This window comes from Nelumbo nucifera, chromosome 3 (genome assembly GCF_055504915.1).
Source record: "Nelumbo nucifera cultivar China Antique chromosome 3, China Antique-T2T, whole genome shotgun sequence".
Taxonomy (NCBI): Eukaryota; Viridiplantae; Streptophyta; class Magnoliopsida; order Proteales; family Nelumbonaceae; genus Nelumbo; species Nelumbo nucifera.
The window spans coordinates 68,180,692-68,192,035 of NC_142651.1; the positions used below are offsets into that span (position 1 = coordinate 68,180,692).

At 41.9% G+C, this 11,344-nt stretch overlaps 1 protein-coding gene across 1 annotated transcript; it reads right to left on the reverse strand.

The window, feature by feature from the left end:
* Window positions 1–9,815: 9,815 nt before the first annotated feature.
* On the reverse strand, window positions 9,816–10,897 carry LOC104589237 (caffeoylshikimate esterase-like). Its single transcript, XM_010247487.2, has one exon. It carries the CDS (start codon window positions 10,844–10,846, stop codon window positions 9,854–9,856), a length of 993 nt encoding a protein of 330 aa, XP_010245789.1. The 5' UTR covers window positions 10,847–10,897; the 3' UTR covers window positions 9,816–9,853.
* Between the last annotated feature and the right edge of the window lie 447 nt (window positions 10,898–11,344).

Below are 11,344 nucleotides of genomic sequence, written 5' to 3' on the forward strand. Positions count from 1 at the left end.
AGTGCCCTTTTTGACATTTAAAAAGTATCAGGATTTTAAGGATTTTAAAGGCATAGTCACTATTGGAAAGAGAATTTAACATGACTTTTTATTGAAAAGCTACAACTTAATTACAAACCTTCCTCTATTTGATGAAGTAAATGAAATACAAACTACTGTTAGTAATTATCAATAAATTAAGCCTCCAAGTTAAAAGCGCCCTACTTTTCCCTTGTAACCTGATAGAAGAGTCAAGAGACGACTTAACCTACTTTTAGTTCCGCTATCTTAATTACTTCCTCGGTTGGTATGAGAAGGAAAGTTGATTTCGCTTCAACTAAAGCCAATTCCAAATCCACTTCTTTGAAGATTTAGGGTAAGTACATTCTTTGATTATTATCAAATGTTAGGGCATCCTATTAATTAGTGTGTTCCTTTTTTGACTTTTAGCCTTAGCGGCATACCACAAGTTGTGATCCTTTCCGTTTTGTTTAACCTAAAGTTTCTAGACATGCTGCCATGTTCCCGTGGAAGCTTCATCCTTAAGGTCTTCAATATTATTTGTCTTCACCATCTTTGTCAAAACAACAAAATAAAAATAACAAAATGAAAAAAATAATATGAATGTCTTAATTCTTGGATCACTTAGTTTTATTTAATAAAGGTCCCGATACCGAACAATCTTTTAATCATTTTCTTTTTTCGTTATTCACTTTGCATTTTGCATAATAACTTCTATTTCTTTGGTAAAGTATTTTAAGTTTCTACTTGATGTTTCATTTCTGTTGTTCTATTATTTTGTTTTACCTAAAATATTTATCCACGATAAAGCAATAAGTTTTAATAAAAGGGGACGTCTCAAACTTGGTACACTGAAAGGTCCCATCCTACCTTGGCCACACATTGAATATTCCTTGCAACATTTTCATGCATTTTATTTATTCCACCAATTCCACACACACACATGTGCACACTTCTTATTTTCCCTCTATGATGGTGTCTCGTGCATACTTTATCCGTTGTTTGAAGTTTGATACTCTCTTAAAATAAAAGGGTGGGGGGAGAAAAAAATAAAAATGGAAGAGAAATTAGAACAAAGTAAGTTTAACCTAAAGTTTTTGGGCATTTTGCCATGTTACTATGGAAGCTTCATCCTTAAGTTCTTCAGTATTATTTGTTTTTCACCATCGTTGTCAAAACAATAAAAGTAATAATAATGAGAAAAAGAAATAATACTAGTGTCCTAATTCTTTAATCACATAGTTTTATTTAATAAAGGTCTCAATATGGAACAATCTTTTCATCATTTTCTTTTTTTTTGTTATTCATTTTGAATTTTGCATAATAAGTTCAATTTCTTTGTTTGGTGCGGGGAATGCATCTCTATCAAGCTAAAGCACCAATATCCATTCACAAGTATGTCATCAAATAAAGCCATCCTTGATAGCTCAAACTTGGGCAATCATGAGGTCAAAATTGTTGTAACTTGATATACACTCCTTTGGATGTGCCTCTTGAGCTAGCATAGAAAGAAGTAGCATACAACCTAGTGCTTTGTTGATTAATCAGGGAAGGAGGCCATTATCAGCCATTTTTTATTCTCAAAACACCTTATCATTTTTAATACTAGTAGTTATCCCATCGAATTGAGTCATTAGACCTTTTTCTTTGGAAAGCTTGTCAAACTCCTAGGATGTTTCTTCCTAAAAGGCTTACAAATTGAGAGAAAGAAAAGAAAGAAAAAAAAGAGAGAAATGAGGAGAAAATAAGAAATGGAAAAAGAGAGAGGAAAACCAAGAATTGCAATACAAGGAGTAGGATTACATCCATTCTAGTATCCTCAAGTTTTCTAAGTATTGAAACAGCCAAATAGTGCTAATATCCTTAAGCCAATCAAACTCGAATTGCACTTGACATGTAGTTCTTCCTATGGTTTATGCATATTGTGAAGAAACGATGGGGGCCTTTTTTGGCCATTAGCTTTATCTCTTTCACTTTAAACCCTATTTTATTGTTAAATACACTATTTACCTCTTTGAGCCTTTATAGTGGTCATTCCTTCCAAATAAACCCTCCCAAGAGGTGGATGTCGTATATTCAATTATGTGTATGAATCTTAATCAATTTTTGAGAGAAAAGGAAAAGAAATAAATATGAAAAATTGGAGCAAATAAGCAAACGCTGCAAGAAAATTCACTTTTAGCGGCAATCAAAACTGCCAGTAAAAGTCTTCAAAACTTTCGATAGAACCTTTACCGGCAATTGCCAAACTGTTAGACAGTTTTGTATGCCCTTAGCTTCAATCAGAATGATTTACATTATGAGTTTATTGTAAATGAATAAAAGTGCATATTTGATTCATGTTCCCTTGGTATGTTTCTGTGTAATACCCTTAAACTGGACACTTAACGAGACTCGTGTTAGTTTAGAATGTTCACAGCCAGTGGGTCGGTCTGGGGAGACCTATCCTGATAAGGCTGACACTGATGTGCCACCAAGTCAGTTGGGGCGGCCTGTCTCAGCTACTGGGGTGAGACCCTAGGCACATGCAGTGTAGGATCAATTGAATCTTTGAACCGACCAGATTTCCAGTATTGCCCTGGACCTTGGAGATTAATGGGCAAAACTGGAAAGTTACACCCGACCCCTAGACTCGATTATGATACTGCACTAAGTGTCGGATTGGGCTGTCTTTGATGTACCAATCAGTGAGATCCTTAGCGGGGGTCAAAACCTGGGTATGTTGGGACAGTCTGAGAATTCATCTGAGTGGGTGATCATAGTGACAAGATCAGCCCCTTTGTCGGACAAAGGTAATGATCGGGGGTTCACTCTCACTGATGGAAACCAAGACTGCCGGCAGCCGATTTCAATCGTTGAGATTTGTTTTGCAAAGTATATTTTATATGAGATATAAAAGTATATATATTATGGTTTTTAAAATGTTTGCAAAAGGTTTTAATTCCCGGGATCCATATAAGCAGAGAATGCAACACTGTTCCTTGCAGCCGAGGGAGATGTCCTCTCTTGTCGAGCAGTGTTTGATCATTATGGGCTGAGAGGTTGAGTGTAAGACCATTGAGGATAATACCTGATGGGCTAATCTTGCATTTGCCCACAGTCCCTGGGTGTTACAAGGTGGCTTGGCCCAGGGACCACTTAGGGTTAGTGTTGGGCCCATAGAGCCCATTTGATGGGTTTCAGGGGGTGCACTGTCCATAGCAGTGTATTCGGCCAGGCCTTGTAACAAAGGCTAGGCTGAACCCATGTGGCTGATGTGTAGATCAATGCTTGGGTTCCACGCCATACAAGGAAGCCCAACTGGGCGGCAGTTAGGAAGGTTAAGTGAGCACATAAGCTTAATGGGCCTAAAGCCCTTTTCGAACTGGACTTATTTAATAAGTTAAATATGGGCGAATTCTGAGATGGATCAGCAGATAGGATAGGGCCCTCACCCTATCCACTCAGAGAGTCCAGATCTAAATGTGATTTGGATATGGAAACCTCCTAATAAGATTAGGAGAAGGTTGATCCAATCTGCAGATAAGATAAGGGTTTATCCTTATCACCTAAAGAGATGTTTTGATCCAAATAAGATTTGGATCAGCAACTCCTAATTGGATTAGGAGCTGATCCTTTGGGGTTACAAAGAAGGAGGGGGCGGCAGCCTTTAGAAGATACATACTGACATCCTCTTCAGAGCTGAAATCACAGAAGAAAGATTTCTGCAATCCCTGCGAAAATCTTCCTTGCCGCCTCCTTCCTGCAGCTGCTAGACATCCAGTTCGATCTCGAATTTTATGGGAGAAGTCAAGATTCGATCTTGACATCAGTTCTTTGTGAAAGAATTGATTGGAAGCTGTGCTCACGTGCCATCCTGTTGTTTCTTGCGAAGGACAGAGTTCTTGGAGAAGAACACCGTTGATTCTGCTCCATCCTACACTGCACCATCTTCAGTGGGAGCAGTCTTTGGATCCTTCCTTGGGCATGAACACCTTTGTTGGGAGATATTATCTCTCCGTATCATGTATAATCCTCTCTTACTCTTTTTGGTTCAGATCTGGTTCAGTTTATGGTTCAAGATTGATCCTTGAAAATATGATTTTTTAAATAGAGAATGTGATTCTCAGTTGAAGGGAGAGAAAAATTTTTGAAATTCGCCCCTTTATTCCGCAAGATTTAGGCGTCCATACGATGGATCTCTCATCCCTTCAGAACAACCTCTAAAACATGTATCACTAGAAGTTCTAGCAGCGGTTTTGGTGACTACCAGTTAAACTCTCAAAACTATCGCTAGAATTAGAGTTATACCAACAGTTGTCGACTCCCAATAGATGGACAAATTGACTGCCGCTGTAAGTTCAATGACTTTTTAGCTTTTTATTTTTTTTTATTTTTTTTCTTTTGGCGTGTATATTTTAAGCGGAATCAAAATCCAAATAACCCATACTTGGATTTTGTCCTAAGATCCTAATTTAATTTTTTTATTTTTTTTGTTAGAACGGGTCGTTCGACCTAGTAACTGGACCCCTGACCGGTTTGGTCTCTGGGTCGGTTTTAAAAACCATGATGTTATGTCATTCGAGCGTGTGACTCATACGATCCGAAAACGGAACCATTCTGGCCACTGGTTTTTGGGTCAACGGTTTGACCGTCCGATTCGAATGGATGGGTCCGTTCTAGCAACAAAAATTAAAAAAATAAAAAAATGGACAAAAACCTTTGAACGGGTCAACGGGTTGACGGTTCGACCACTTGGGTTAATGGGTCGTTGATCGATTCAACGGTTTTTGGCCTGGGACCGGGGTTGGGGTAAAACGGAACTGGTTGCTTGGACGGTTCCCAATTAAAAAAATAAAAAAATGGATGACCCATTTTGACAACAAAAATTACAAGCAAAAAATTGAGAGTGTGAGGTCCATTAAGCAGTACCATACATGTTATGTCATTCGAGCGTGTGACTCATATGACTTGAAAACATAATCATTCTGGCCACTGGTTTTCGGGTTGACGGTTTGACTGTTCGGTTCTAACGGATGGCCCGTTCTGACAACAAAAATTAAAAAAATAAAAAAAATGACCAAAAGCCATTGAACGGGTCAATGGTTCGACTGCCCGGGTTAATGGGTCATTGACTGATTCAACAAATTTTGGCTAGGGACCGAGATTAGGATAAAACGGAACCAGTTGCCTGAATGGTTCCCGATTAAAAAAATAAGAAATGGCCATAAACCATTTTATGGGTCAACGGATCGATGATTCAACCGCTTAAGTCAATGGATCATTAACCGATTCAACGATTTTTGACTAGAGACCAAGTCAACAGATCGACAGTTCCATTTCAGCCCCTACAAACCAGGGCCCCTCCGCTAGTGATACTTAATCAAGTAAATAAAAAAGAGCAATTGTTCATTTTTCTCTAGACATTGATATAGAACTTAAAAAGAAAAAAAGGTTGATATAATCATCAATAAAAGATGGAATGTTGCCAAATCACATGGTCTTATCTCCTTGTTATATAAGTAGATTTAAAGGCCGTTACCCAATGTTGGTTCAAACCATTACGGTCTTGAGAGTGGTTGAATGGATACTATCTTAAGTTATTAACCTTTGTTTTCGCAAATCAAGGTGGTCGTTAATTATCATACTCAAACCTTCGTTTCCTGGCATGCCACTCCGAGATTTTACAATTAAACCGAGTAACCGCCCCTTGTTATAAGAGTATACTTTTGTGAAAAAGAAAAAAATCGCCAAGTGACTGAATTTATTGTCAAAATTCAAACCTTCTAGGAACATTGGGTACTAAACTTCCATAGTAACTAGTAATCTTAGACCAATTTCTTGTAAGATTTCATATTTCAAGACTAATGCCTTTTTTGATAATCTTTCAAGACTAATGTCAAATTCTCGATATTCCAGTGACTGAATTTATTGTAAATATGATTGAAATATACTTAAAGATTAGTATTAAATTCATAAGATAACTGATACGACTCCGGATCTCCTGCCCACGAGAATTCTGCCCACCTCTATCACAACACACTATCCCCTGTGAATTTGGAACATTTCCCCCTACAAAATATTTTGCAGAGGATGAGATGTTCTCCATGTGTGACTGCAGTAAACATGAGCAGAGTTTGTATGGACAGGAGATCCGAACACAACTGATATGGCCAAAACCGACCACAAATCAAAACTCGCCAAGTGGAAACAGATTTGGGGGCAAAGTTGTTAATTAACGAAGCTTACCTAAAGCATACTGGTCAGGTCAAGATGACCTGACCTAATCAAGCTAACCTAATCTTACTACGTGCATACAATATATTAACCAAGGGCGTGACACGTAGACTTTGACTTTGTTTAAGGGAATGCATCACACTACACTACACTCGATACTATACACATTGGACATCTCGACACACATCACCTCACCTCACCTCCTCTCCTAGCACGTCTCATTGAACTCTCCAACTCATATTCTCTTCCCTTAGTGTTACTGACTTAACCATCGAACTCTACGCCCCTAGGGTGATATCCCAAGCCCTCTGGAGTCTCTTTTGATTGTAGGTCTCCTTGAGTACCCAAGGTTCCAAGTCGAGGTGACTCTCTAAGGTTGAGGTGAACCCTACCAACCGAGGTATCCAACAACTTTCCATCTCCGCTCTCAAGGCCAATTTTATCGTAAACAATAACTAACATATATACATACTGATGTAGGTGCAAATGGCCCCTTCCCATCGCGGGCCTACACATGTCAGCCAGTGCAAGTTACAGTGGATCCAATCAGGGTGTGTGCGTGGCAAAGCTCGGTGGGTTTCAGGAAGCCAATAGATAGGAGGTGACCCCCTCAAGGTAAAGGATTGGAACTTAAACTCTCTAGTTATCACTTGAGATCTCCTATTCTCTCTTGTGGCCTCATTTGGGTGTTCAAACCTCGGTCCTCGTCCACTCCGCATCTCCTAATACTAACTTGACCATCAGAGTCTTCGCCTCGGGTCCCCACCCGAGGCCTCTGACATTCTCCTCCTCATAGGATCGACTTACTAGTTCTTGGCCACCTCGGACCTCAGACACCTCAGCCACCTTGGATCTTGGATACCTTGGTCCCACCTCGGTTTAGGAGTGAATTGACAGTGTTGCCCTCGACCATTCCGAGCATCAACAATTGGCACTGTCTGTGGGAACGTTGCTAAGACTTTCTTCAATTTAACTTAAAACTAAAAGAACCGACTCCTGAGCTTTAGCCGATATGGTTAGGAATACCAAGAATGCCCAGAACCTGGTTACAACAGAACAACTCCAAGTGGTCCTTGACCGGCTGGACCACCTCGCCTGGCGCATTGACGAGGTGTACCCCCTAGGGCTACCGCCCCGCCAGGAGCTCGGGCCATCAGGGTGAATGCATGTCCGTAGACCTGCTAGCCCTCGGCCCCACCGACTCTCACCGGGCCGACCCCTCGGAGTCTGACAACAACCAGTGTGCCAACCATCCGCCGAGAACCTCAAGACCCTCCAACCGAAGGGGGGAAGGATCAGCATAGTCTCGCGATTATCGCCGAGACCCCGAACAACATCACCACTACCGAAGAGATAACCCCCGGGATGAAGGTGGGCGGTCTAGCCATCATAGCCCTCACTCGAGAGCCGAGGGCTGGCGCTACACCTCTCCCTCACGTGTCTCAAATCTCTGAGACCTCCTGAGCTATAGGCGAGCCAGAAAGACTGCACATGGCCTCACTTCTGAGTACTCGGGGATCCGGTCCGACCCCTACAGAGTCTGTGAAGACCAGAACGGGGCACATGCCCCCTCGACTAGCAAATCATGGACTTGCAAGCCCAACTCGGAGCCGTCAAGGATGAGCTCCACCAAGTCAGAGAAAGCCGAGTTGAAGCCTCAGCCAACCAGGGCCATCCATCCGGGAGGATGGATGCCTTCACCCCAGACATCATATCCGAACCTCTCTACCCACACTTCAAAGAACCAACATTGGAAATGTATGATGGGATGACCGACCCAGATGACCACCTGGAAAGTTTCAAGGCGCTCATGCTCCTTTACAGATACTCCGATGCCCTAACGTGCTAGACTTTCCAGGCGACCTTCAAGGGGGCAGCTCGCCGTTGGTTCTCTGGGCTCCCTCCTCACTCCGTCGGTTCGTGGGAACAATTTGCCAGTCTTTTCCTCGCCCACTTCATCTGTAGTAAGCGATGCCAAAAGAGTGTTGTTTCCCTAATGTCCATTAAGTAGAAGCGCGGTGAGAACCTATGGTCCTACATCGACTGCTTCAGGAAAGAAGAACTTGAGGTCTGCTAAGCAGAAGCGCGGTGAGAACCTATGGTCTCTTGCCCGGCTCGACCCTCAAATGCTCGGAAGTCAAGACCCCATCGAAGTCTAAGGCATAATTTCTCAAGAAAGCTCAGATGTACATTGCGGCTGAGGAGGCCTTGGCCGGCGATCACCAGGATGGAGAGGCCGAGTGCTAGCATGGAGGCCTAGATAAGAAAAGGAAGAACGGGGACGACCCGAGGCCTCTGACGCTCTCCTCCTCGCAAGATCGACTTACTAGTCCTCGTCCACCTCAGACCTTGGACACCCTAGACACTTCGGTCACCTCGGATCTCGGATACCTCGGTCCCGCCTCGGCTTAGGAGCGAATTGATAGTGTTTCCCTTGACCATTCTGAGCATCAAGACATACATACATACATACATAAACAGGAATTATTCTTACAACCCATTAAAATCGATTTGTTATTGCAATTCCTTAATCTTTAACCCATTTTAAATAGCCCAGCCTTTTCCCCACCTTTCAAACCCTAGATATGAAAAACCCCGAACCCGAGACCAGCAAGGGAGATCACCCTTCCTCCAGTAAAAGTTCTGAAAGAGATTTTCTTTAGGTTATGTATGGTTTAAAGGAAAAGGTAGGAAAAGGAAGGGAAATGTTGTGAATCCTATGCAGGTTTTGTACATGTTTCATTACCTTTCCCTACTTTTTCCTTCAAACCAAACACAGCCTTAGGGTCTCTACTGTAGCATCTCCAGATGAAGATTTTGGGATCCATTTGTGAGTATAAGGGAACTGAACTATGTTGTCTTTTCCTATCAGACTGTGTACATTACTTCGACCCAATTGTGAGAATAGGCTTCACACATTTTATACATATATTATTTCTAGGTTGTAAGTGTACAGCTTCTTTGGGGCTTGTGGAATCAAATATTCTTTCAATTTTCCTTTGCACTTGAATTCATTAGTATTATCTAGAAGACATTTCTTATCACAACATATCAATGAAAGAGCAAAGGTAATATCACAGGCTCCATGGCCATCGATACCTTTTAATCACAAAGTACATAAAGAAAAGCTTGTTGAACACTTGAACTAAAACGGGGTTAGGGGTTGTCACTCGCTTGTCCTTTTTATTGGGCCCAGCCTTTGTAATGGATGGATAATCCAACCGATAGTACATGTGAGAGAATCCTAGCCATTCCCAACTAGAAATTTTTATTCTACAAAACTATATGGATGGGTTAGCATGTCCAATTTGGACCATCAAAATATGAGAACTGACATCAATCAGACGGGCTGGCATGTTCAAGCAATAAGGAGCTTGGGTTAAGAGACTAAGAAAACCATTTCCAATATTTACTACTTGAAATCATGAAGAAATTTGTTTTTATTACAAAAAAAAAAAAAAAAAAAAACAAATCAGGAAGAAAACTGTGCTATCAATTATTTATTGATTATTCTCAGGTGCATTGAAGTCCACATATACCAACAGTCAATGAACCCTTTAATTTGAATCATCTTAGAAGAGCAAACAAACTGCTAATGGTTAAACAGAACTTCTGTTCTATATATAGTTAACACCTTCTACATTTTCACGTAAAGCTTATTTGAATCGATTAAATCTTTGTCAGTTCGATCTTGGAGCCATGACAAGATTGTTCCAAAGACTTGGTCGACGCCTTCCTTTGGTTCACCGATCCACTGATGCCACATTCCGGGAAAGATCTTCAGTGTCTTGTCCTTGCTTTCTGCCTTCTCATAAACCAGCCTCGCGGAGTCTGAATCGCACACAAGGTCGTCTTCTCCATGCACCACCAGCAAGGGAAGCTCCAACTCGTGGCACTTCCTCCTTATTTGCTCACACACTCTGAGGAACTCAAGAGCAGTGGCTGCCGGTGGCTTGCCGTAGCTCCGCCGATTCGGATTCTTCGCGACCAATTTTCTCTTCCACTCCTCCTTATACGATCTGCTTGCAATCGGTTTTGTGATCGCTATTCTCCAGGTGGGTGCAAAGAAAGCTGCCACCGGAAGAAGCATCTCAAGGGGCCACGCCGGTTTAAACTTGGAAGACACTCCACACATGGCGCCATTCAAGACCAGACCACTCCAGACCCCTTTCTGTTTCAGAGCAACGAGCATGGCTACTGCACCCCCCAAGGACTCACCAAACAAGAAGGCTGGAAGCTTCGGGTGGTCATCTCGAGCTGTGTCGAAGTACTGGATGCAATCATCGACGAGTGGTCGGATGTCTGGAATATGGCCGCTCAAGCCCTCGGAATAGCCATGGCCTTGGAGATCAAGCGCACAGACATAAAGCCTGGCCTTGGCAATGGCTACAGCAGTTAGTTCGAAGACCCAACTGCTCTCAGAGGTGTAGCCATGGACCATGGCGACTAGTCCCCTAAGCTCAGCCATTGCTGTGTTTGCAGGCCGCCATGACTGAGTGAAGATCTTCATGTTTTGCTTGTTAAGCATGAATTTCTCTTGGTGGAGGACATGGTGCTTCTTGTAGAATTCTTCCCTGGAGAGATCTCCGAAAGGGCTGTTTTCGTTAGCTTGGTGTATTGGGTGAGCCATTGTTTCTGGGGTCTCTTTCTCCTTAGAGGTAGAGTTGGATTGTAGTTTTGGAGATGGAAAATCCCTTTATATAATCCAAGGGTTTGCCACTCCTACTTAAATGCACGTTGGATGTCGTTTCAAACTTGGCTACCACAGGGCCCTACCAAGTACCAACCTTCCAACATCCGACAACAGACACAAAACTAATTAATGTGGTTTCTTGTACATATAATCAATGGAGTTGTACTCTAACTCACATTCGTGTCAAATTGACTGATAAATCTTTTTCTTTGAAAATCTTTCCTTTTCAAGAAAACATGGAATTACATATTAGAACCTGTACTTTGGGGGTAGTGCCAATTGGATTCTAGTCGAGCCAAGCTAATATCTTGCTAATTTGAGTTCTATTCGCCAAAAAAAAAAAAACACTGTCGAGCTTAACCCGAACTAGAGACTTTAATTCAAATTTGGCTCAACTCAAAAGTTTATAAACTTGGGCTTCGCTTGATTGGAGAT

Excerpts from the sequence above, each read along its gene's own strand:
- LOC104589237 (XM_010247487.2), bottom strand. The coding sequence starts at position 10,846 with ATGGCTCACCCAATACACCAAGCTAACGAAAACAGCCCTTTCGGAGAT.